Genomic DNA, 26875 nt, shown 5'->3' with positions numbered 1-26875 from the left:
CCAGGGTGTCAAACTTGTAGAATTTAGCAAATGTGTTTGACCCCGACCAAGTAGCTGCTCGGCAAAGTTGTAGAGCCGAGACCCTTCAGGCAGCCGCCCAAGAAGAGCCCACCTTCCTCGTGGAATGGGCTTTCACTGATTTAGGATGCGGCAGTCCAGCCGCAGAATGTGCAAGATGAATCGTACTACAGATCCAGCGAGCAATAGTCTGCTTTGAAGCAGGAGCACCCAGCTTGTTGGGTGCATACAGGATAAACGAGTCAGTTTTCCTGACACTAGCTGTCCTGGAAACATAAATTTTCAGGGCCCTGACTACGTCCAACAACTTGGAAGCCTCCCAGTCTTTAGTAGCCGCAGGCACCACGATAGGTTGGTTCAAATGAAAGGCTGATACCACCTTAGGGAGAAACTGGGGACGAGTCCTCAATTCTGCCCTATCCATATGGAAAATCAGATAAGGGCTTTTACATGACAAAGCCGCCAATTCTGACACACGCCTGGCAGAAGCCAAGGCCAACAGCATGACCACTTTCCACGTGAGATATTTTAATTCCACGGTTTTAAGTGGCTCAAACCAATGTGACTTTAGGAAATCCAACACCACGTTGAGATCCCAAGGTGCCACTGGAGGCACAAAAGGGGGCTGAATATGCAGCACTCCCTTAACAAAAGTCTGAACTTCAGGTAGTGAAGCCAGTTCTCTCTGGAAGAAAATCGATAGAACCGAAATCTGGACCTTAATGGCACCCAATTTTAGGCCCATAGTCACCCCTGACTGTAGGAAGTGCAGAAAACGGCCCAGCTGAAATTCCTCCGTTGGGGCCTTCCTGGCCTCACACCACGCAACATATTTTCGCCAAATGCGGTGATAATGGTTTGCGGTCACTTCTTTCCTAGCTTTAATCAGCGTAGGAATGACTTCCTCCGGAATGCCCTTTTCCTTCAGGATCCGGTGTTCAACCGCCATGCCGTCAAACGCAGCCGCGGTAAGTCTTGGAACAGACAGGGCCCCTGCTGCAGCAGGTCCTGTCTGTGCGGCAGAGGCCATGGGTCCTCTGAGATCATTTCTTGAAGTTCCGGGTACCAAGCTCTTCTTGGCCAATCCGGAACAATGAGTATAGTTCTTACTCCTCTTCTCCTTATTATCCTCAGTACCTTGGGTATGAGAGGAAGAGGAGGGAACACACAAACCGACCGGTACACCCACGGTGTCACTAGAGCGTCCACAGCTATCGCCTGAGGGTCTCTTGACCTGGCGCAATATCTTTCTAGCTTTTTGTTTAGGCGGGACGCCATCATGCCCACCTGTGGCCTTTCCCAACGGTTTACAATCAGTAGGAAGACTTCTGTATGAAGTCCCCACTCTCCCGGGTGGAGGTCGTGCCTGCTGAGAAAGTCTGCTTCCCAGTTGTCCACTCCCGGAATGAACACGGCTGACAGTGCTAACACGTGATTTTCCGCCCATCGGAGAATCCTTGTGGCTTCTGCCATCGCCGTCCTGCTTCTTGTGCCGCCCTGTCGGTTTACAGGTTGAGTATCCCTTATCCAAAATGCTTGGGACCAGAGGTATTTTGGATATCGGATTTTTCCGTATTTTGGAATAATTGCATACCATAATGAGATATCATGGTGATGGGACCTAAATCTAAGCACAGAATGCATTTATGTTTCATATACACCTTATACACACAGCCTGAAGGTTATTTTAGCCAATATTTTTTATAACTTTGTGCATTAAACAAAGTGTGTGTACAGTCACACAATTCATTTATGTTTCATATACACCTTATACACACAATCTGAAGTTCATTTAATACAATATTTTTAATAACTTTGTGTATTAAACAAAGTTTGTGTACATTGAGCCATCAAAAAAAGGTTTCACTATCTCACACTCACTAAAAAAAATTCCGTATTTCGGAATATTCCGTATTTCGGAATATTTGGATATGGGATACTCAACCTGTACATGGGCGACTGCCGTGATGTTGTCTGACTGGATCAGTACCGGCTGGTTTTGAAGCAGGGGTTTTGCCTGACTTAGGGCATTGTAAATGGCCCTCAGTTCCAGAATATTTATGTGTAGGGAAGTCTCCTGACTTGACCATAGTCCTTGGAAGTTTCTTCCCTGTGTGACTGCCCCCCCAGCCTCGAAGGCTGGCATCCGTGGTTACCAGGACCCAGTCCTGTATGCCGAATCTGCGGCCCTCTTGAAGATGAGCACTCTGCAGCCACCACAGTAGAGATAACCCTGTCTCCAAGGACCAGGGTATCAGCCGATGCATCTGAAGATGCGATTCCGACCACTTGTCCAAGAGGTCCCACTGAAAGGTTCTTGCATGGAACCTGCCAAATGGAATTTTGCTTCGTAAGAAGCTACCATTTTTCCCAGGACTCGTGTGCAGTGATGCACCGATACCTGTTTTGGTTTCAGGAGGTCTCTGACTAGAGATGACAGCTCCTTGGCTTTCTCCTCCGGGAGAAACACTTTCTTCTGTTCTGTGTCCAGAACCATCCCCAGGAACAGTAGATGTGTCGTAGGGACCAGCTGTGACTTTGGAATATTTAGAATCCAACCGTGCTGTTGTAGCACCTCCCGAGATAGTGCTACCCCGACCAACAACTGCTCCCTGGACCTCGCCTTTATCAGGAGATCGTCCAAGTACGGGATAATTAAAAACTCCCTTTTTTCGAAGGAGTATCATCATTTCGGCCATTACCTTGGTAAATACCCTCGGTGCCGTGGACAGACCAAACGGCAACATCTGGAATTGGTAATGACAATCCTGTACCACAAATCTGAGGTACTCCTGGTGATGATGGTAAATGGGGACATGCAGGTAAGCATCCTTGATGTCCAGTGATACCATGCAATCCCCCTCGTCCAGGCTTGAAATAACCGCCCTGAGCGATTCCATCTTGAACTTGAATTTTTTTATATATGTGTTCAAGGATTTCAAATTTAAAATGGGTCTCACCGAACCGTCCGGTTTCGGTAGCACAAACATTGTGGAATAGTAACCCCGTCCTTGTTGAAGGAGGGGCACCTTGACTATCACCTGCTGGGAATACAGCTTGTGAATTGCCTCTAGCACTGCCTCCCTGCCTGAGGGAGTTGTTGGGAAGGCAGATTTGAGGAAACGGCGGGGGGGGGACGTCTCGAATTCCAGCTTGTACCCCTGAGATACTACTTGAAGGATCCAGGGATCCACCCGTGAGCGAGCCCACTGATTGCTGAAGTTTTTGAGATGGGCCCCCACCGTACCTGGCTCCGCCTGTGGAGCCCCAGCGTCATGCGGTGGACTTGGAGGAAGCGGGGGAGGACTTTTGCTCCTGGGAACTGGCTGTATGCTGCAGCTTTTTCCCTCTACCTCTGCCTCTGGGCAGAAAGGACGCGCCTTTAACCCGCTTGCCTTTATGGGGCCGAAAGGACTGTACCTGATAATACGGTGCTTTCTTTGGCTGTGAGGGAACATGGGGTAAAAATGCTGACTTCCCAGCTGTTGCTGTGGAAACGAGGTCCGAGAGACCATCCCCAAACAACTCCTCACCCTTATAAGGCAAAACTTCCATGTGCCTTTTAGAATCTGCATCACCCGTCCACTGCAGAGTCCATAATCCTCTCCTGGCAGAAATGGACATTGCACTTATTTTAGATGCCAGCCGGCAAATATCCCTCTGTGCATCTCTCATGTATAAGACTGCGTCATTTATATGCTCTATGGATAGCAATATAGTGTCCCTGTCTAGGTTATCAATATTTTCCGACAGGGAATCTGACCACGCAGCTGCAGCACTGCACATCCATGCTGAAGCAATAGCTGGTCTCAGTATAATACCTGCGTGTGTATATTCAGACTTCAGGATAGCCTCCTGCTTCCTATCAGCAGGCTCCTTTAGGGCGGCCGTGTCCGGAGACGGTAGTGCCTTTGACAGACGTGTGAGCGCTTTATCCACCCTAGGGGATGTTTCCCAACGTGACCTATCCTCTGGCGGGAAAGGGTACGCCATTAGTAACCTTTTAGAAATTAACAGTTTCTTATCGGGGGAAGCCCACGCTTCTTCACACACCTCATTTAATTCCTCAGATGGGGGAAAAACCACTGGTAGTTTTTTCTCCCCAAACATAATACCCTTTTTTGTGGTTCCTGGGGTAATATCAGAAATGTGCAACACATTTTTCATTGCCTCAATCATGTAACGTGTGGCCCTATTGGAATGTACATTTGTCTCATCGTCGTCGACACTGGATTCAGTATCCGTGTCGACATCTATGTCTGCCATCTGAGGTAGCGGGCGTTTAAGAGCCCCTGATGGCTTTTGAGACAGCTGGGCAGGCACAAGCTGAGAAGCCGGCTGTCCCACATCTGATATGTCGTCAAACCTTTTATGTAAGGAGCTGACACTTTCACGTAATTCCTTCCACAAGTCCATCCACTCAGGTGTCGGCCCCGCAGGGGGGTGACATCACATTTATCGGCACTTGCTCCGCCTCCACATAAGCATCCTCATCAAACATGTCGACACAGCCGTACCGACACACCGCACACACACAGGGAATGCTCTGACTGAGGACAGGACCCCACAAAGCCCTTTGGGGAGACAGAGAGAGAGTATGCCAGCACACACCAACAGCGCTATATAATGCAGGGATTAACACTATAACTGAGTGATTTTTCCCAATAGCTGCTTGTATACACAATATTGCGCCTAAATTTAGTGCCCCCCCTCTCTTTTTTACCCTATGTAGTCTGGAAACTGAAGGGGAGAGCCTTGGAGCAATCCTTCCAGCGGAGCTGTGAGGGAAAATGGCGCCAGTGTGCTGAGGGAGACAGCCCCGCCCCTTTTTCGGCGGACTTCTCCAGCTTTTTTCTATGTATATCTGGCAGGGGTATTTTACACATATATAGTCTCTATGACTATATTATGTGTTTTTTTGCCAGCCAAGGTACTTAATATTGCAGCCCAGGGCACCCCCCCCCCAGCGCCCTGCACCCATCAGTGACCGGAGTGTGAGGTGTGCATGGGAAGCAATGGCGCACAGCTGCAGTGCTGTGCGCTACCTTGTTTGAAGACCGAAGTCTTCTGCCGTCGATTTCCAGGACTCTTCTTGCTTCTGGCTCTGTAAGGGGGACGGCGGCGCGGCTCCGGGAACTGACGATCGAGGTCGGCCCTGTGTTCGATCCCTCTGGAGCTAATGGTGTCCAGTAGCCTTAGAAGCCCAAGCTAGCTGCAAGCAGGTAGGTTCGCTTCTCTCCCCTTAGTCCCTCGTAGCAGTGAGTCTGTTGCCAGCAGATCTCACTGAAAATAAAAAACCTAAAATAAACTTTCTTTTTCTAGGAGCTTAGTAGTGTGCATCCAGCTCAGCCGGGCACAAAATTCTAACTGAGGTCTGGAGGAGGGTCATAGAGGGAGGAGCCAGTGCACACCAGGTAGTCCTAAAGCTTTCTTTAGTTGTGCCCAGTCTCCTGCGGAGCCGCTATTCCCCATGGTCCTTACGGAGTCCCAGCATCCACTTAGGACGTCAGAGAAAATTACATTTCAAATTCACGTATAAAAAACAAACTAACTGGAATGTGCTCGCCTATAACTCAGTGACGCACATATGCAGTGTTACCAGATATGAATGGTGTCTCTTCCTCCATGATCATAATGGCAGAGAATGGAGGGTGACATGAGAGAATAGAGCACCAAATTAGAGGGACCATTCTAAACTCTCAAATTACTATATATAGATTTATATATATTTATATATTTCTGCCAAATGCTATTGATATAGCAGCCCTTGGTGACTGTGCTTGAGATACAAATAGCAGGATTCAATTGGCGGGGTAAGTGATTTTGCTTGCAGCTTATGGAAGTGCAAGCAGAATCAGCCTACAATAACTGGCTGGAAATGTGCAACTTGAAAAAATACGTAGTTTTGCAAATGATTACTGTAGGTCATTATAGTTTACTACTGGGTCTGCCTTCATCTCAGCAGCATTCAAGAGTAAAATTACCATGGGTAATTTGGTTTCCAATATTCCATACCTCCTGGTCTTGGCTTTAATATTAGGTCTATCATTTCATTCCAGTTGCTCTGAAGGATAGCTCTATAATAAAAATGATGGTGTCAGTTTTGCAATTTCTCAAACAAAACCAGTAGTTAAGAAATGGTACAACTTACCTTCCTACCTGGTAAGTAGGTACAGCTGTAGTTCCAAATCTCTGCATGCCATAATAATTTATAAATCCAGTATTCCTGAGAGATGTCATGGCTTGCTCCACTTGTTCCGTTGTCCCGCTGATATTTCTGCCAAATCAAAAACACACACACACGTAGATCATATAGACACTCGATTAAAAAAAAAAAAAAAAAAATTGTATAAAAAAAAAAATTCAGGTAAAAATCTCTGGCCTATACAACTTGTTGTCACACAAACGTAATAGCCTGCAATTTGCTAGCACCAGTGCGACTGCGGGGATATAAGGATATAGCAACTAGATTTAAAAAGCCAATGGCAGCAGTTTTGAGGCAAAATAAACCTATTTTTTAAACTAATTAATGTAATGACTATATTCCTGAAATAAATATTCCGTTTGGGGCTATGACTATCAGTCAAGCACAGACAAAATTGAATGATTAAAAAGACAAATGTAGAATATATTCTAAAACAGTAAGACATATTTATAATTTTAATGTCACTATAGTGAAGATTGTGAAGGAGGCATAAAGAAACTAAACCATGCCTTTGTAAGAGTACTTGGCTACATGTGGCATCATTAACCAATGATGCGGGATGGATTCCAGCGACCTGAGAAAGCTGAAGTAAATATTTCATCCATGGCAACTTTATTAATTATAGTAGAACAGTGCTCTAAATATATTATTTATTTTATGGGAATAGTTCCTTTTACGTGACACTACTGTAGTTACTATTAGACAATTAGTGATACTGCATATATGTAATTGACTGGTTTTCTGAAGTGCAGAGACACCGAATCTAAAAGCCTTACAAGGTTCATGGACAAAAACAGTACTTTCCTCTTGTGCTCTATCTAAAATACAAATAATATTAACAAATAGCAATACATTTTACTAGATGGTCAAACCTTAAAATTACTGTGAAATGATTTCCTTGAAGCTCCCCCAATTTCAGTGGATTCGTCTGGTACGTAAAGTTTCCCAATTTGAAGTTCATCAAACATTTGTTTAAGTGTGCCAGCCTCTGTGCTGTAATTCTAAACAAGATTGTATAAGCAGTATTTAATGCATTGAGCTTTGCAAAGAATATTACAAACCACTTCTCAGCAATTGAAAGGGTCAGCTAGTCAACCAAGGCAAGTTTCAGCAAGAAAAACAGAATATACTAGGCCAGATTCAAAGCTGCATGCAAATCAACTCTGCGGAGGGATCTCGAGATGTTTAGCAATGGCGAGATCCCATTGTTAGTTTTGCCTTTCAAATGATTGTTCCTTTAAACAGTGTTTCCCAACCTTGGTCCACAAGATACATTAACAGTCCAGGTTTTAAGGATATCCAGGCTCAAGAACAGATTGTTAAAGCAAAATAACTAAGGTACTAATCAAGTCACCTGTCTTCAAGTATTGTGATCCTTAAAACTGGGTCGGTTAGTGTGCTTGAGGACAGTGTTTGGGAACCTCTACTTTAGAACATAAGGCAGACTCGTTGGGAAATCGCCAGTGCTCATTGTCCGATACCCTTAATAAAAAGGAGCAGCTGGGACAGACAGTATCCAACCTTACGACAATAGATATAAAAAGAAGTCTAGTGCCAAACTTCTAAATGCTAGTCAAATTGTCTTGCTAATGTATATGTGCTGTATGTAGAGCAGACATGCATTACAATCAAGACAAGTTGACCAGCATTTAGAAGTTGAGTGCTGGACTTTTCTTTGCATACTTTTTAATTATGTACTATATAAAATAAGATTTTACTTACCGATAAATCTATTTCTCGTAGTCCGTAGTGGATGCTGGGACTCCGTAAGGACCATGGGGAACAGCGGCTCCGCAGGAGACAGGGCACAAAATAAAAGCTTAAGGATCAGGTGGTGTGCACTGGCTCCTCCCCCCATGACCCCCCTCCAAGCCTCAGTTAGGATACTGTGCCCGGACGAGCGTACATAATAAGGAAGGATATTGAATCCCGGGTAAGACTCATACCAGCCACACCAATCACACCGTACAACTTGTGATCTGAACCCAGTTAACAGTATGATAAACGCAAAGGAGCCTCCGAAAAGATGGCTCACAACAATAATAACCCGAATTTTTGTAACAATAACTATATACAAGTATTGCAGACAATCCGCACTAGGGATGGGCACCCAGCATCCACTACGGACTACGAGAAATAGATTTATCGGTAAGTAAAATCTTATTTTCTCTGACGTCCTAGTGGATGCTGGGACTCCGTAAGGACCATGGGGATTATACCAAAGCTCCCAAACGGGCGGGAGAGTGCGGATGACTCTGCAGCACCGAATGAGAGAACTCCAGGTCCTCCTTAGCCAGGGTATCAAATTTGTAGAATTTAGCAAACGTGTTTGCCCCTGACCAAGTAGCTGCTCGGCAAAGTTGTAAAGCCGAGACCCCTCGGGCAGCCGCCCAAGATGAGCCCACTTTCCTTGTGGAATGGGCTTTTACTGATTTTGGCAGTGGCAATCCTGCCACAGAATGTGCAAGCTGAATTGTACTACAAATCCAACGAGCAATCGTCTGCTTAGAAGCAGGAGCACCCAGCTTGTTGGGTGCATACAGGATAAACAGCGAGTCAGATTTTCTGACTCCAGCCGTCCTGGAAACATATATTTTCAAGGCCCTGACAACGTCAAGCAACTTAGAGTCCTCTAAGTCCCTGGTAGCCGCAGGTACCACAATAGGTTGGTTCATGTGAAATGCAGAAACCACCTTAGGTAGAAATTGAGGACGAGTCCTCAATTCCGCCCTGTCAGAATGAAAAATTAAGTAAGGGCTTTTATATGATAAAGCCGCCAATTCTGACACACGCCTGGCTGAAGCCAAGGCTAACAGCATCGACACCTTCCATGTGAGATATTTTAAGTCCACAGTGGAAAGTGGTTCAAACCAATGTGACTTTAGAAAACTCAACACCACATTGAAATCCCAAGGTGCCACTGGAGGCACAAAAGGAGGCTGTATGTGCAGCACCCCTTTTACAAATGTCTGAACTTCAGGTACTGAAGCCAGTTCTTTCTGGAAGAAAATCGACAGGGCCGAAATTTGAACCTTAATGGACCCTAATTTTAGGACCATAGACAGTCCTGTTTGCAGGAAATGAAGGAAACGACCCAGTTGAAATTCCTCTGTAGGGGCCCTCTCGGCCTCACACCACGCAACATATTTACGCCAAATGCGGTGATAATGTTTTGCGGTTACGTCCTTCCTGGCTTTGACCAGAGTAGGAATGACTTCTTCTGGAATGCCTTTTTCCCTCAGGATCCGGCGTTCAACCGCCATGCCGTCAAACGCAGCCGCGGTAAGTCTTGGAACAGACAAGGCCCCTGCAGTAGCAGGTCCTTTCTTAGAGGTAGAGGCCACGGTTCGTCCGTGAGCATCTCTTGAAGTTCCGGGTACCAAGTCCTTCTTGGCCAATCCGGAACCACGAGTATAGTTCTTACTCCTCTCCTTCTTATGATTCTCAGTACTTTTGGTATGAGAGGCAGAGGAGGGAACACATACACTGACTGGTACACCCACGGCGTTACCAGAGCGTCCACTGCTATTGCCTGAGGGTCCCTTGACCTGGCGCAATATCTGTCCAGTTTTTTGTTTAGACGTGACGCCATCATGTCCACCTTTGGTTTTTCCCAACGGTTTACAATCAGGTGGAAGACTTCTGGGTGAAGTCCCCACTCTCCCGGGTGAAGGTCGTGTCTGCTGAGGAAGTCTGCTTCCCAGTTGTCCACTCCCGGAATGAACACTGCTGACAGTGCTATCACATGATTTTCCGCCCAGCGAAGAATCCTTGCAGCTTCTGCCATTGCCCTCCTGCTTCTCGTGCCGCCCTGTCTGTTTACGTGGGCGACTGACGTGATGTTGTCCGATTGGATCAACACCGCCTGACCCTGAAGCAGAGGTTTTGCTTGACTTAGGGCATTGTAAATGGCCCTTAGTTCCAGAATGTTTATATGAAGAGATGTTTCCATGCTTGACCACAAGCCCTGGAAATTTTTTCCCTGTGTGACTGCTCCCCAGCCTCTCAGGCTGGCATCCGTGGTTACCAGGATCCAATCCTGAATGCCAAATCTGCGGCCCTCTAGTAGATGAGCACTCTGCAGCCACCACAGGAGAGACACCCTTGTCCTTGGCGACAGGGTTATCCGCTGATGCATCTGCAGATGCGATCCGGACCATTTGTCCAGTAGATCCCACTGAAACGTTCTTGCATGGAATCTTCCGAATGGAATCGCTTCGTAAGAAGCCACCATTTTTCCCAGGACCCTCGTGCACTGATGCACTGAGACCTGGCCTGGTTTTAGGAGGTTCCTGACTAGCTCGGATAACTCCCTGGCCTTCTCCTCCGGGAGAAACACCTTCTTCTGGACTGTGTCCAGAATCATTCCTAGGAACAGTAGACGTGTCGTTGGAATCAGCTGCGATTTTGGAATATTTAGAATCCACCCGTGCTGACGTAACACTACCTGAGATAGTGCTACTCCGACTTCTAACTGTTCCCTGGATCTTGCCCTTATCAGGAGATCGTCCAAGTAAGGGATAATTAAAATGCCTTTTCTTCGTAGAAGAATCATAATTTCGGCCATTACCTTGGTAAAGACCCGAGGTGCCGTGGACAATCCAAACGGCAGCGTCTGAAACTGATAATGACAGTTTTGTACTACAAACCTGAGGTACCCTTGGTGAGAAGGGTATATTGGGACGTGGAGATAAGCATCTTTGATGTCCAGAGACACCATATAGTCCCCTTCTTCCAGGTTCGCTATCACTGCTCTGAGTGACTCCATCTTGAATTTGAACCTTTTTATGTAAGTGTTCAAGGATTTCAGATTTAAAATTGGTCTCACCGAGCCGTCCGGCTTCGGTACCACAAACAGCGTGGAATAATACCCCTTTCCTTGTTGCAGGAGGGGTACCTTGATTATCACCTGCTGGGAATACAGCTTGTGAATGGCTTCCAAAACTGCCTCCCTGTCGGAGGGAGACTTTGGTAAAGCAGACTTCAGGAACCGACGAGGGGGAAACGCCTCGAATTCCAGTTTGTACCCCTGCGATACTACCTGTAGAATCCAGGGATCCACTTGCGAGTGAGCCCACTGCGCGTTGAAATTCTTGAGACGGGCCCCCACCATATCTGAGTCTGCTTGTAAATCCCCAGCGTCATGCTGAAGACTTGGCAGAAGCAGGGGAGGGCTTCTGCTCCTGGGAAGCGGCTGCATGGTGCAGTCTTTTTCCTCTTCCTCTGCCCCGGGGCAGAAAAGAGTGGCCTTTTGCTCGCTTGTACTTATGGGAACGAAAGGACTGAGTTTGAAAAGACGGTGTCTTTTTCTGCTGATGTGAAGTGACCTGGGGTAAAAAGGTGGATTTTCCAGCCGTTGCCGTGGCCACCAGGTCCGATAGACCAGCCCCAAATAACTCCTCCCCTTTATACGGCAATACTTCCATGTGCCGTTTGGAATCCGCATCCCCTGACCACTGTCGCGTCCATAACGCTCTTCTGGCAGAGATGGACATAGCACTTACTCTTGATGCCAGGGTGCAAATATCCCTCTGTGCATCACGCATATATAGTAATGCATCCTTTAAATGTTCTATAGTTAACAAAATATTGTCCCTATCCAGGGTATCAATATTCTCAGTCAGGGAATCCGACCATGCGACTCCAGCACTGCACATCCAGGCTGAGGCGATTGCTGGTCGCAGTATAACACCAGTATGTGTGTATATACTTTTTAGGATATTTTCCAGCCTTCTATCAGCTGGTTCTTTGAGGGTGGCCGTATCAGGAGACGGTAACGCTACTTGTTTAGATAAACGTGTGAGCGCCTTATCTACCCTAGGGGGTGTTTCCCAACGCGCCCTAACCTCTGGCGGGAAGGGATATAATGCTAATAATTTTTTAGAAATTAGCTGTTTTTTAATCGGGGGAAACCCACGCTTTATCACACACCTCATTTATTTCCTCTGACTCAGGAAAAACTATTGGTAGTTTTTTCACACCCCACATAATACCCTTCTTTGTGGTACTTGTAGTGTCAGAAAGGTTCAATGCCTCTTTCATTGCCGTGATCATGTAACGTGTGGCCCTACTGGACATTACGTTTGTCTCGTCACCGTCGACACTAGACTCAGTATCTGTGTCAGGGTCTGTGTCGACCCACTGAGGTAACGGGCGTTTTAGCGCCCCTGACGGTGTCTGAGACGCCTGGACAGGCACTAATTGATTTGCCGGCTGTCTCATGTCGTCAACAGTTTTTTGCAAATTGCTGACATTATCACTTAATTGTTTAAATACAATCATCCAGTCAGGTGTCGACTCCCTAGGGGGTGACATCACCAACACAGGCAACTGCTCCGCCTCCACACCATTTTCCTCCTCATACATGTCGACACACGCGTACCGACACACAGCACACACACCGGGAATGCTCTGATAGAGGACAGGACCCCACTTAGCCCTTTGGAGAGACAGAGGGAGAGTCTGCCAGCACACACCCAGCGCTATATATATATACAGGGATAACCTTATATAAGTGTTATTCCCTTATAGCTGCTGTTATTATCGTTATTTGCTGCCAAAAATGCCCCCCCTTCTCTTTTTTACCCTGATTCTGAAGCAGGACTGCAGGGGAGAGTCAGGGAGCCGTCCTTCCAGCGGAGCTGTGAGGGAAAATGGCGCTTGTGTGCTGAGGAGATAGGCTCCGCCCCTTCACGACGTCCTTATCTCCCGCTTTTTTGTGTAGAAATGGCAGGGGTTAAAATACATCCATATAGCCCAGGAGCTATATGTGATGTATTCTTTTTGCCACCTAAGGTATATACTGTTATATTGCGTCTCAGGGCGCTCCCCCCCAGCGCCCTGCACCCTCAGTGACCGGAGTGTGAAGTGTGCTGAGAGCAATGGCGCACAGCTGCGGTGCTGTGCGCTACCTTAGACTGAAGACAGGATGTCTTCTGCCGCCGATTTCACCGGACCTCTTAGTCTCTTCTGGCTCTGTAAGGGGGACGGCGGCGCGGCTCCGGTGACCCATCCAGGCTGAACCTGTGATCGTCCCTCTGGAGCTAATGTCCAGTAGCCTAAGAAACCCGATCCACTCTGCACTCAGGTGAGTCCGTTTCTTCTCCCCTTAGTCCCACGATGCAGTGAGCCTGTTGCCAGCAGGACTCACTGAAAATAAAAAAAACCTAAACTAAACTTTTATTCTAAGCAGCTCAGGAGAGCCACCTAGATTGCACCCTTCTCGGCCGGGCACAAAAATCTAACTGAGGCTTGGAGGGGGGTCATGGGGGGAGGAGCCAGTGCACACCACCTGATCCTTAAGCTTTTATTTTGTGCCCTGTCTCCTGCGGAGCCGCTGTTCCCCATGGTCCTTACGGAGTCCCAGCATCCACTAGGACTTTAGAGAAAATAACATTATTTTCCTTTTCTTATTAGTAAAACATATATGACTGAACCTTAAGCTGCATGAAGAACTTTTCTTCCAGCAAACCTACATTTTTAAAATGCATATGAGGGGGTGCAATAAGCTCCCGGATGTGCAGTACATAGGTAGAGGAAACACAATCTGACTGTCTGGTTGTAAACTATAATCTCCGACTAAAGTTCTTGTGAAAAGTCACGGCAAAGAACCGTATATAAGTAGCACTGCACAAGAAGTAGTCAGCATGTTCACTTCCTTCACAAACTTGTTATGGAGCTCAACAGAGGCACTGGAAAGCCATGATCTTCCACAACTAAAGAGGTCTGCGACAGCAGGACTTTTGACAGACTACGAGATGCTTTTGGGTAGGAAGCGCCATCCCAAACCACTGTGTTTGAGTGGTTTGCAGAATTGCGGCGCAGAAGATTGTCCCTGGAAGACGAGGAGCACTGCAGCCAAACTGTCGGCCATCACAGAGGAGAACGTTGCTGCCATGTGAGCCATAGTTGAGGTAGGAGGTCAGGGTGACCATGGTCCAGTTAGAGAAGGAGATAAGCATCTAATTGGGATCCATCTGCTTGATAGGCCACAAACAGCTTGTCCTGAGCAAGGTTTCAGTATACTGGGTTCCCCAATAGCGGACTAGAGAACCGAAGGGTGATGTGGTGCTCGGCACAGGTTAATAATCCCAAATGTAGTCCATGTGGACGGTAAATAAAATAAAAAAAAAACAAAAAAACCAACAAGACAAAACTTGTGTCGACCAAAGTCATGTGGAATTTTTGTACCTGTCGACCTTTAGCACTGTCAACCTTAAGTGCCTGTCAACCTAATCGGATCAGATGATCACTGTTTGCCATCTCTTCCTTATAGCTCAGTATAGGCGGACTGTGATAACGTGATCGGGGACGATCACGTGACCAGGAAAAGCACTGAAATAAGGAGCTGTTTTTAAGGTATTCATAAATTAAATTCAATGTATTTTTATCTAAATGTGATTATAAAATGGGATTGCATATCTGATTATTAAGAAACACTAAATAGACTGTCTGTAATATTTTAATTGTTGAACACAGGTGTACTCATTCTCACCATTAACCAGGTATAAAAAGGGCTGCCTGGAGACATTTTAGTATATGCTTCTGAAGAAGCTGGGCGCTTATTACCCAGCGAAACGCGTTAAGCCTGTACTCTGCTGACTTGCCACCATTTACCAAAGACTTTACGAACTCTCTGGATATCATATTGGTCCTTCATCAACTCCATATGGATAAAGTTGCAGCGTTGTGCTAAATATCAAAGATCTACCTTCAGATTGACTGCATGGCCAGAGCAAGCTGGCTTAAAAATCTGGGAGGGGACACTGCCTGAAAGCAAATCACAGTGCTTCACATTTACGCTGACTATATCCAGAGACAAGGTCCTAGTCCAGCAGGACTATCATTTGGATTGCAACTTACAAATACTTTCTTGTAAGTGGCAATCCAAATGATACAAAGAGTATTTCACCTATACTATATTTTATTTTTATCTGATTGTTAATCAAAGCTCTTAACAAATTTGTCGCCCTGTGACATAGGAATGAAATGGTTTTTTTATGTGGTTAACTAAACCTTTATATGTATAAAATTGTGATATTATATTTCAGACCGTCTATATGATAATTAATTTAAATAGCCTAAGCGCTGGTTACTCTCCATTTTTTCTCCTGTCAACCTAATGACTGACTGTTGACCAATCATCTGGAACCACCAAGAAATCTCGCTTGTGGTGCCTTCTCCATCACAATGCACCTGCCCACAAGTCCAGGAATGTGGTGGATTTTCTGGCCCATGAACCCATACAGGAGTTTGGTTATCCCCAATACATCCCTGATCTGGCCCTCTGAGACTTCGTGTTCCCACAAATCAAGTGCAAGATATGTGGGATTTGTTTTGAGTCACCGGAACTGCTTCGTACTAGTCCAGCTGCTTCATCATGTGGTTTGAGCACATGCAACTTTGTGACTCCTCTGGCGAATACATGTAAAAATAAAAAAATGTAATGTTAACTTTGTTTGTAAATATAATATTGTTTGTGTATCCGTAAACTTATTGCACAACCCTTGTATGTGGTCATATTAATTGGTCAGCTGACTAATGAAGTATCCACCATTACTGTGTGACACATCCTCTATGACATAAGTGCCAATACAACCAACATTTTCATGACTGCCTTGGGGCACAATGGACATTTACAATTGATTAAAAAAAAAAAAAAAAAAAAATTAATTGAATTAAAAAGTGGAATGCATAATACAGAATACTAACTTGAGAACTGCAATTGCTTGAACAGTTATAGCCCTCTTATCTTTGGTCCCCATGTAGGAAAATATATTGGGCTTAACCCTGTAAAAAAAAAAAAAAAAAAAGATAAAGAAAGAAAGAAATTAATAAGTTAGGATTTCATATAAACTGCGCTGGATACATTCGTTCATTACAATGCTCTTAAGTATTTGAAACTATTTGGGATAAACATTAAACTAGTAGCTCTTTAATATATATTTTTCTTTCATAAATTAATATTTTTAATAAATATAATTCATTTGCCCAAAAGGACCCAAAGCATTTTAATAAATGTATGGGAAACATAGCACACATATGACAAGTTCAAATTCTGTTACCAGCTGGAGCTTTTCAGCCTTTTGTCTGCCTTGAATTTATGCATGTAAGTCACAGCAGAATACCTTGGCTTGTGATGCAATCACTGGGGTGAGGGAGGGTGGGAGAATGAAACAAAAGCCACTATTTCAGCTTATGATTCACTCACAAGCTCAAATTCCCCCTTCTCTAGACATCTTAAAAAGGGTTGGAAACCCATTAATTAGCAGCTTTAAAAATATGAATATCTGCATTGCAAAACATGGCTTCTCTTCATCTTATTATGTATATGCATGTACTGGCCATGTACCAAATGCAAGCAAAATAATCACCCAAAAGCAGCAAGAATACTGTAGGAACTGAAATGGAAATTGATTTGTTAAAAGTATGGATTTAAACGCACATCCACAAAGACTTGCTTAAACAACAACTGCATCATCCTGCTTTTCAGCCTCCATTTAACCTTTCCTCTCCCCACTTCAAAGACAGTGGTAAGTGTCTTTCTCTCTCTCTTCTCCAATATTTTCCCCATGTTTTAAAACCCTTTGGGGTATATGCAATTGCGGTCGAATTCCCGAAACTGTCGAATTTCGGGTCATTTTCGACCACAAAAAAAATTTGCCTATGCAATTCAGTGCTTTCCGACCAAAAAACGGACTTTCAAAATTCGACTTTTTGAAATTCGAATTTTTGCAAATTCGACTTTTCTGCAATGATACAAGTGCTGCAATTCGACCAAAGCATATTCAATTCAAGTTTGGAAATTCGACAGCAGTGCTTTTAGACAGCAAATTCGTCTTTTTCAATCCGCCACACTTTGGAGGGTGAAAACAATAAAAAAAAATTTAAACATGTTTTTTTTGGTGTTTTTTTTTTTTAGGAATAGCATATCTATTTATATTAGAAGGGATTAGGTACTTTTTTTTTTTTGGGGGAGGCACAAATATTATTTATATTTTTTTTAAAACATTTTTTTTTTTTTATTGCTGGAACGGTAAAATCCTTAAAAAAAAATGGCGTGGGGTCCCCCCTCCAAAGCATAACCAGCCTCGGGCTCTTCGAGCTGGTCCTGGTTCTAAAAATGCGGGGGGGAAATTGACAGGGGATCCCCCGTATTTTTAAAACCAGCACCGGGCTCTGCGCCTGGTGCTGGTGCCAAAAATACGGGGGACAAAAAGAGTAGGGGTCCCCCGTATTTTTAACACCAGCATCGGGCTCCACTAGCTGGACAGATAATGCCACAGCCGGGGGTCACTTTTATGCCGTGCCCTGCGGCCGTGGCATTAAATATCCAACTAGTCACCCCTGGCCGGGGTACCCTGGGGGAGTGGGGACCCCTTCAATCAAGTGGTCCCCCCCCACAGCCACCCAAGGGCCAGGGGTGAAGCCCGAGGCTGTCCCCCCCCATCCAATGGGCTGCGGATGGGGGGGCTGATAGCCTTTTGTGATAATAAAAAGAATATTGTTTTTTCCAGCAGTACTACAAGTCCCAGCAAGCCTCCCCCGCAAGCTGGTACTTGGAGAACCACAAGTACCAGCATGCGGGAGAAAAACGGGCCCGCTGGTACCTGTAGTACTACTGGGAAAAAAATACCCAAATAAAAACAGGACACACACACCGTCGACAGTAAAACTTTATTTCATACGTCGACACACACATACTTACCTATGTTCACACGCCGACATCGGTCCTCTTCTCCATGTAGAATCCACGGATACCTGAAAAGAAAAGTTCAATATACTCACCTCAGCCATGGTCCAGAGATACATCCACGTACTTTGCAAAAAAACAAAGCGAACACCCGCTCCATGCCGGACTGAAAGGGGTCCCATGCTGACACATGAGACCCCTTTCCACGAATGAGACCTGTCAGTGACAGCTGTCACATAAAGGTCTCTAAAGCCAATCAGGAAACGCAACTTCGTTGCGCTCACCTGATTGGCTGTGCGCTGTCTGAACTCAGACAGCGCATCGCACAGCTCCGTCCATTATATTCAATGGTGGGAACTTAGCGGCTAGCGGTGAGGTCACCCGCCGGTCAGCCGCTGACCGCGGGTTAACCCCCCCGCTACCCGCAAAGTTCCCACCATTGAAAGTAATGGAGCGGCTTTGCGATGCGCTGTCACAACACAGACAGCGCACAGCCAATCAGGTGAGTGCCACGGAAGTAGCGCTTCCTGATTGGCTGAAGGGACTTCAGTGACAGGAGTCACGTGATGTCCCGGCATTCGGGAGAAAGGGGTCTGATGTGAAAGCATGGGACCCCTTTCTTAGTCCGGTGGATCGGTGTTCGTTTTTTTTTTTTGCCAAGTACGTGGATTATCTCTGGACCTGGATTTACCTCTGGACGCTGGAAGGTGAGTATAATTTTTTCACAGGTACCTCGGATCGTCGGAGACCGTGGCAGTCGGCGTGTCAACATAGGTAAGTATGTGTGTGTCGGTAGTGTGTAATAAAGTTTTACTATCAAGGTGTGTGTGTACTGTTTTTATTTGGGTATTTTTTTCCCAGTAGTACTACAGGTACCAGCGGGCCCGTTTTTCTCCCGCATGCTGGTACTTGTGGTTCTCCAAGTACCAGCTTGCGGGGGAGGCTTGCTGGGACTTGTAGTACTACTGGAAAAAACAATATCTTTTTATTATCACAAAAGGCTATCAGCCCCCCCATCCGCAGCCCATTGGATGGGGGGGGGGGGGGGCAGCCTCGGGCTTCACCCCTGGCCCTTGGGTGGCTGGGGGGGGGGGGGACCCCTTGATTGTAGGGGTCCCCACTCCCCCAGGGTACCCCGGCCAGGGGTGACTAGTTGGATATTTAATGCCACGGCCGCAGGGCACGGCATAAAAGTGACCCCCGGCTGTGGCATTATCTGTCCAGCTAGTGGAGCCCGATGCTGGTGTTAAAAATACGGGGGACCCCTACTCTTTTTGTCCCCCGTATTTTTGGCACCAGCACCAGGCGCAGAGCCCGGTGCTGGTTTTAAAAATACGGGGGATCCCTCCCAATTTTTCCCCTGCATTTTTAGAACCAGGACCAGCTCGAAGAGCCCGAGGCTGGTTATGCTTTGGAGGGGGGACCCCAACGCCATTTTTTTCCCCGGGTTTTTCCCGTTTTTTAAAATCGCGGCAAAATCCGCCAAATCGGCCGATTTTCGCCCGCGATTCTGGCGAACCCGTTTTTCATTGAATATGGTGAATTCCGGCAGCCACCTGCCGGAATTCACCTGGCGAATGGAGTCGAATTAAAAAACGGCGAAAAATTGCCGCGATTCGCTGTGAATTGCATATACCCCTTTATCTATTAAGTATCCCATATAGGATCCAACTCAAACTACTATGCTACAAAAACTTCAAACACGCACCCCCCCCCCCAATATACTGCCAAACAACGTGCACTCAGCACTCCCACATGTACCCTCTGCTCAACAACCGCCAGCTCGATACTAACTGATAGCCACATGTTCCTCACACTATGAAAACCTCTCTGCCTTGGAACAGCTCCAATCAGACACCCCACCAGCCTCCAATGATTTAGATGATCCTTAAAACTCATCTATTCTCTCTAACGTCACCCCCACTCCTGGGTATGGGTCATTGGGTCGACCCAACTTAGGTCGATAGTCATTAGGTCGACCACTGAAGGACGACATGGGCATTAGGTCGACATGTACTAGGTCAACCAGTAAAAAGGTCGACATGAGGTTTTTTGACCGTTTTTGGCGTTGTTTTCTTTGTAAAGTGACCGGGAACCCGAATTAGTGCACAGTGTCCCCTCGCATGGCTCGGTTCGCTAGCCATGCTTCGGGCAAGGTGCCTCGCTCCGCTACCGCTTCGCTCGGAACAGGTTACCATTCCAATCGTAGTCCACATGGATCGCCAAGTATGGAAAAATGAAAAGGAAAAAAAAAAAAAGTGAAAAACTCATGTCGACCTTCAGTGGTCGACCTAATGACTGTCGACCTAAGCTGTGTCGACCTAACGGCCATATCCCCCCACTCCCTACTCTCAATTCATCGATCTGTATTACCCCTCCCTGGTATCTGATTTTTTCAGATCTCATAAGCAGGGCCCATCTTCCTCTTCTAATCCCTCCCTCTTTCACATGCTCTGGATGGAGCAGTTTTAGGGAAATTTAGGAGCAGATTACTAAAAATAAGATTTTACTTACCGGTAAATCTATTTCTCGTAGTCCGTAGTGGATGCTGGGGACTCCGTAAGGACCATGGGGAGAGACGGGCTCCGCAGGAGACATGGGCACTTTAAGAAAGAATTTAGGTTCTGGTGTGCACTGGCTCCTCCCTCTATGCCCCTCATCCAGACCTCAGTTAGAGAAACTGTGCCCAGAAGAGCTGACAGTACAAGGAAAGGATTTTGGTAATCCAGGGCAAGATTCATACCAGCCACACCAATCACACCGTAGAACAAGTGAAAACAACCAGTTAACAGTATGATAAACAACAGAGCATCAGGTCAACCCTGATGCAACCATAACATAACCCTTATTGAAGCAATAACTATATACAAGTATTGCAGAAGAATTCCACACTAGGGACGGGCGCCCAGCATCCACTATGGACTACGAGAAATAGATTTACCGGTAAGTAAAATCTTATTTTCTCTAACGTCCTAGTGGATGCTGGGGACTCCGTAAGGACCATGGGGATTATACCAAAGCTCCCAAACGGGCGGGAGAGTGCGGATGACTCTGCAGCACCGATTGAGCAAACACAAGGTCCTCCTCAGCCAGGGTATCAAACTTGTAGAACTTTGCAAAAGTGTTTGAACCTGACCAAGTAGCCGCTCGGCAAAGCTGTAATGCCGAGACCCCTCGGGCAGCCGCCCAAGAAGAGCCCACCTTCCTAGTGGAATGGGCCTTAACTGATTTTGGCAGCGGCAATCCAGCCACAGAATGAGCCTGCTGAATCGTGTTACAGATCCAGCGAGCAATAGTTTGCTTTGAAGCAGGAGCACCAAGCTTGTTGGAAGCATACAGGATAAACAAAGACACTGTTTTCCTGACCCTAGCCGTTCTGGCTACATAAAACTTCAAAGCCCTGACCACATCAAGTAACTCGGAATCCTCCAAGTCAGTAGTAGCCACAGGCACCACAATAGGTTGGTTTATATGAAAGGATGAAACCACTTTCGGCAGAAATTGTGGACGGGTCCGCAATTCTGCTCTATCCGCATGGAAAACCAGATAGGGGCTTTTATGTGACAAAGCCGCCAACTCTGACACACGCCTAGCCGAAGCCAAGGCTAATAGCATGACCACCTTCCACGTGAGATATTTCAACTCCACCATTTTGAGTGGTTCAAACCAGTGGGATTTCAGGAAACTCAACACCACGTTAAGATCCCAAGGTGCCACTGGAGGCACAAAAGGGGGCTGAATATGCAGCACTCCCTTTACAAACGTCTGAACTTCAGGTAGAGAAGCCAAATCTTTTTGAAAGAAAATGGATAGGGCCGAAATCTGGACCTTAATGGAACCCAATTTTAGGCCCAAATTCACTCCGGACTGTAGGAAGTGAAGGAAACGGCCCAGCTGGAATTCCTCCGTAGGAACATTCCTGGCCTCACACCAAGCAACATATTTTCGCCATATACGGTGATAATGTTGAGCTGTCACGTCCTTCCTAGCCTTTATCAGCGTAGGAATGACCTCCTCCGGAATGCCTTTCTCTGCTAGGATCCGGCGTTCAACCGCCATGCTGTCAAACGCAGCCGCGGTAAGTCTTGGAACAGACAGGGCCCCTGTTGCAACAAGTCCTGTCTTAGAGGAAGAGGCCACGGGTCCTCTGTGAGCATTTCTTGCAGATCTGGATACCAAGTCCTTCTTGGCCAATCTGGAACAATGAGCATTGTTCTCACTCCTCTTTTTCTTATTATCCTCAGCACCTTGGGTATGAGAGGAAGAGGAGGAAATACATAGACCGACTGGAACACCCACGGTGTCACCAGGGAGTCTACAGCTATCGCCTGAGGGTCTCTTGACCTGGCGCAATACCTCTGTAGCTTTTTGTTGAGGCGTGATGCCATCATGTCCACCTGTGGCAGTTCCCACCGACTTGTAATCTGTGCGAAGACTTCCTGATGAAGTCCCCACTCTCCCGGCTGGAGGTCGTGTCTGCTGAGGAAGTCTGCTTCCCAGTTGTCCACTCCCGGGATGAACACTGCTGACAGTGCGCTTACGTGATTCTCCGCCCAGCGAAGAATTCTGGTGGCTTCCGCCATCGCCACTCTGCTCCTTGTGCCGCCTTGGCGGTTACATGAGCCACTGCGGTGTTGTTGCCTGACTGAATCAGAACCGGTTGGTCGCGAAGCAGGGTCTCCGCTTGACGTAGGGCGTTGTATATGGCCCTAAGTTCCAGGATGTTGATGTGAAGGCAAGTCTCTTGACTTGACCACAGACCTTGGAAATTTCTTCCCTGTGTGACTGCACCCCAACCTCGGATGCTTGTGTCCGTGGTCACCAGGACCCAGTCCTGAATGCCGAATCTGCGGCCCTCGAGAAGGTGAGCGCTCTGCAGCCACCACAGGAGTGATACCCTGGCCCTGGGGGATAGGGTGATTAACCGATGCATCTGAAGATGTGATCTGGACCACTTGTCCAGTAAGTCCCATTGAAAAGTCCTCGCATGGAACCTGCCGAAGGGAATGGCCTCGTATGATGCCACCATCTTTCCCAGGACACGAGTGCAGTGATGCACTGACACCTGTTTTGGTTTTAATAGGTTCCTGACCAGTGTCATGAGTTACTGAGCTTTCTCCATCGGGAGATAAACCCTTTTCTGGTGTGTGTCTAGGATCATGCCCAGGAAAGGCAGGCGAGTCGTAGGAACCAACTGCGACTTTGGAATATTTAGAATCCAGCCGTGTTGCCGTAACACTTCCAGAGAAAGTGCTACGCTGATCAGCAACTGCTCTCTTGATCTCGCTTTTATGAGGAGATCGTCCAAATATGGGATAATTGTGACTCCTTGCTTCTGCAGGAGTACCATCATCAACGCCATTACCTTGGTAAATATTCTCTGTGCCGTGGAGAGACCAAACGGCAACGTCTGAAATTGGTAATGACAATCCTGTACCACAAATCTGAGGTACGCCTGATGAGGTGGATAAATGGGGACATGAAGGTATGCATCCTTTATGTCCAGAGACACCATAAAATCCCCCCCTTCCAGGCTTGCGATGACCGCTCTCAGCAATTCCATCTTGAACTTGAACCTTTTCAGGTATATGTTCAGGGATTTTAAATTCAATATGGGTCTGACCGAACCGTCCGGTTTCGGGACTACAAACATGGTTGTTGAAGGAGGGGAACCTTGACCACCACCTGTTGAAGATACAATTTGTGAATTGCAGTTAACACTATTTCCCTCTCGTGGGGGGAAGCTGGCAGGGCCGATTTGAGGTATCGGTGCGGGGGCATCTCCTCGAATTCCAGCTTGTATCCCTGAGACACAATATCTATTGCCCAGGGATCCAACTGGGAGTGAACCCACTTGTGGCTTAAATTTCTAAGACGTGCCCCCACCGGGCCTAGCTCCGCTTGTGGAGCCCCAGCGTCATGCGGTGGATTTTGTAGAGGCCGGGGAGGACTTCTGTTCCTGGGAACTAGCTGTGTTGTGCAGCTTCTTTCCTCTGCCCCTGCCTCTGGCAAGAAGAAAGGACGCACCTCGGACTTTCTTGTTTTTCTGTGATCGAAAGGACTGCATTTGATAATACGGTGCTCTCTTAGGCTGTGAGGAAACATATGGCAAAAAATTTGACTTTCCAGCAGTAGCTGTGGAGACCAGGTTCGAGAGACCCTCCCCAAACAATTCCTCACCCTTGTAAGGTAAAACCTCCATATGCCTTTTTGAGTCGGCATCACCTGTCCATTGCAGAGTCCACAGGACCCTTCTGGCAGAAATCGACATAGCATTTATTCTAGAAACCAGTAGACTAATGTCTCTTTGAGCATCTCTCATATATAGGACAGCGTCTTTAATATGCCCCAGGGTCAATAATATAGTATCCTTGTCGAAGGTATCAAGTTCCTCAGACAGGGTGTCCATCCACGCTGCTACAGCACTACACACCCAGGACGACGCGATCGCCGGCCTCAATAAGGTACCTGAATGTGTATAAATGGACTTCAGGGTACCCTCCTGTTTTCTATCCGCAGCATCTTTGAGGGTAGCCGTATCCTGTGACGGCAGGGCTACCTTCTTGGATAAGCGTGTTAAAGCTTTGTCCACCCTAGGGGAGGATTCCCAGCGTAACCTGTCCGTTGGCGGGAAAGGATACGCCATAAGAATCCTTTTGGAAATCTGCAGTTTTTTATCTGGAGATTCCCAAGCTTTTTCACATAACTCATTTAGCTCGTATGAGGGGGGAAAGGTTACCTGTGGCTTCTTTTGTCAGGGACTGTCCCTCCTGTCAGGGACTGGGGTTTCCTCTGTGATGTGCAACACATCCTTAATTGCTATAATCATATAACGGATGGATTTAGCCAATTTTGGCTGTAATTTTGCATCATCGTAATCGACACTGGAGTCAGAATCCATGTCGGTATCCGTGTCAACAATTTGAGATAGTGGGCGCTTCTGAGACCCTGTCGGCCTCTGCGACATAGGATCAGGCATGGGTTGGGACCCTGACTGTCCTGAGGCTTTAGCTTTTTCTAACCTTTTATGTAAGGAATTACCATTATCATTTAAAACCTTCCACATATCCATCCAATCAGGTGTCGGCGCCGTCGGCGGAGACACCACATTCATTTGCTCCCGCTCTGCTTCCACATAGCCTTCCTCATCAGACATGTCGACACAAGCGTACGGACACACCACACACACAGGGAATGCCCTTTTTGAAGACAGTTCCCCCACAAGGCCCTTTAGAGAGATAGAGAGAGAGTATGCCAGCACACACCCCAGCGCTATAAACCCAGGAATAACACAGTAACTTAATGTTAACCCAGTAGCTGCTGTTTATATTGTGTTTTTGCGCCTAGTTTATGTGCCCCCCCTCTCTTTTTACCCTCTTCTACCGTGAATCTGCAGGGGAGAGCCTGGGGAGCTTCCGCTCAGCGGAGCTGTGGAGAAAAAATGGCGCTGGTGAGTGCTGAGGAAGAAGCCCCGCCCCCTCGATGGCGGGCTTCTGTCCGGCTTAAATATGCATTTTCTTGGCGGGGGCTCATACATATATACAGTGCCCAACTGTATATATGTTTACTTTTGTCAAAAAGAGGTTCCAAATGCTGCCCAGGGCGCCCCCCCCCCCCCCCCCCCCCTGCGCCCTGCACCCTTACAGTGACCGGAGTATGTTAGGTGTGTGGGAGCAATGGCGCACGGAGTCTTCTGCCGCCGATTTGAAGTCTTCTTGCTTCTCATACTCACCCGGCTTCTGTCTTCCGGCTCTGCGAGGGGGACGACGGCGCGGCTCTGGGATCGGACGGCGAGGGTGAGATCCTGCGTACGATCCCTCTGGAGCTAATGGTGTCCAGTAGCCTAAGAAGCAGGACCTAGCTTCAGAGAGTAGGGCTGCTTCTCTCCCCTCTGTCCCACAATGCAGGGAGTCTGTTGCCAGCAGAGCTCCCTGAAAATAAAAAACCTAACAAAATAATTTCTCTCAGCGAACTCAGGAGAGCTCACTGAAAAGCACCCAGCTCGTCTGGGCACAGTATCAAACTGAGGTCTGGAGGAGGGGCATAGAGGGAGGAGCCAGTGCACACCAGAACCTAAATTATTTCTTAAAGTGCCCATGTCTCCTGCGTAAGCCCGTCTATCCCCATGGTCCTTACGGAGTCCCCAGCATCCACTAGGACGTTAGAGAAATGTAAGATTAGTTTACTACATACAGTAGCATAAACAACGAGAAAAAAAAGCACACACACACACCTTAGAAACTTGGAAAGCACATTAATGGCATCCATTGTGTCTTTGTTTTCTTTGTATAGCACAAAATGGCAATAGCTTCCTCTGGATTTTGGCCAAGAATGCTTGCGTGGATCTTAAATGGTTAGAAATATTGAAAAACAAAACAAACAAACACAATTATAACATGCTGATAATTGCAGATGTAGCCTTCAGTCACTGGGCATCCAGTGCAGTATACTGCAGGACAAACTAATAAAGGTTGAAAGTGGGTCTGATAAACAGACAACTTGTACAATCTGATAAAGACATTGCAAGACTGGTGTATTACCAGTAAAAAAAAAAAAAAAGAAAATGTGCGTGCGTATGGCATTTCCCTTTATTTTATCTTTATGAAATGCCAGTTTTGCTTACCTGAAGGTGTTCTGACCTCTGTCCAATTGTATAGCATTAAGAGCACAAAAAAGTAAGGTTTAAATTCTGCATTGTTCTTTTCAAATATGTTTTGGGTGGACATGCAAAAGTTAACTATGGCTGCATGGTCATTCCATTTTTCAATGCTACAATGGCAAATCAGCAAATGCGTGGCAGGTCGCAATGGTCTTAGAAGCAAGAACAGGCTGTGAGAGAATGAACCCTTATCACAAGTATTGGTAAACATTATTCTGAAGACTTTACATGGTTCTCATATCATTCTTCACCGGAACAAAAGGACCTGAAATGATTTATATAGACTAAAAAAAATATCTGC

At 46.6% G+C, this 26875-nt stretch overlaps 1 protein-coding gene across 2 annotated transcripts in view; it reads right to left on the bottom strand.

Annotated features, from left to right (window-relative positions):
- The window catches only part of PUS7 (pseudouridine synthase 7), a 289815-nt gene that overhangs the window by 95894 nt on the left and 167046 nt on the right, over positions 1-26875 (bottom strand). For both annotated transcript variants that reach the window (XM_063927033.1, XM_063927034.1), the window contains exons 6-10: positions 26149-26260; positions 15935-16012; positions 7096-7224; positions 6170-6295; positions 6034-6095 (exon numbers count right to left, since the gene is read on the bottom strand). In XM_063927033.1, coding sequence (XP_063783103.1) covers positions 6034-6095; positions 6170-6295; positions 7096-7224; positions 15935-16012; positions 26149-26260 — 507 coding nt within the window. The remainder of the gene's footprint in view (positions 1-6033; positions 6096-6169; positions 6296-7095; positions 7225-15934; positions 16013-26148; positions 26261-26875) is intronic.

The sequence above is a fragment of the Pseudophryne corroboree genome, chromosome 6 (genome assembly GCF_028390025.1).
Source record: "Pseudophryne corroboree isolate aPseCor3 chromosome 6, aPseCor3.hap2, whole genome shotgun sequence".
In the NCBI taxonomy this organism is placed as follows: Eukaryota; Metazoa; Chordata; class Amphibia; order Anura; family Myobatrachidae; genus Pseudophryne; species Pseudophryne corroboree.
This window is presented reverse-complemented; position numbering and strand designations above follow the sequence as displayed.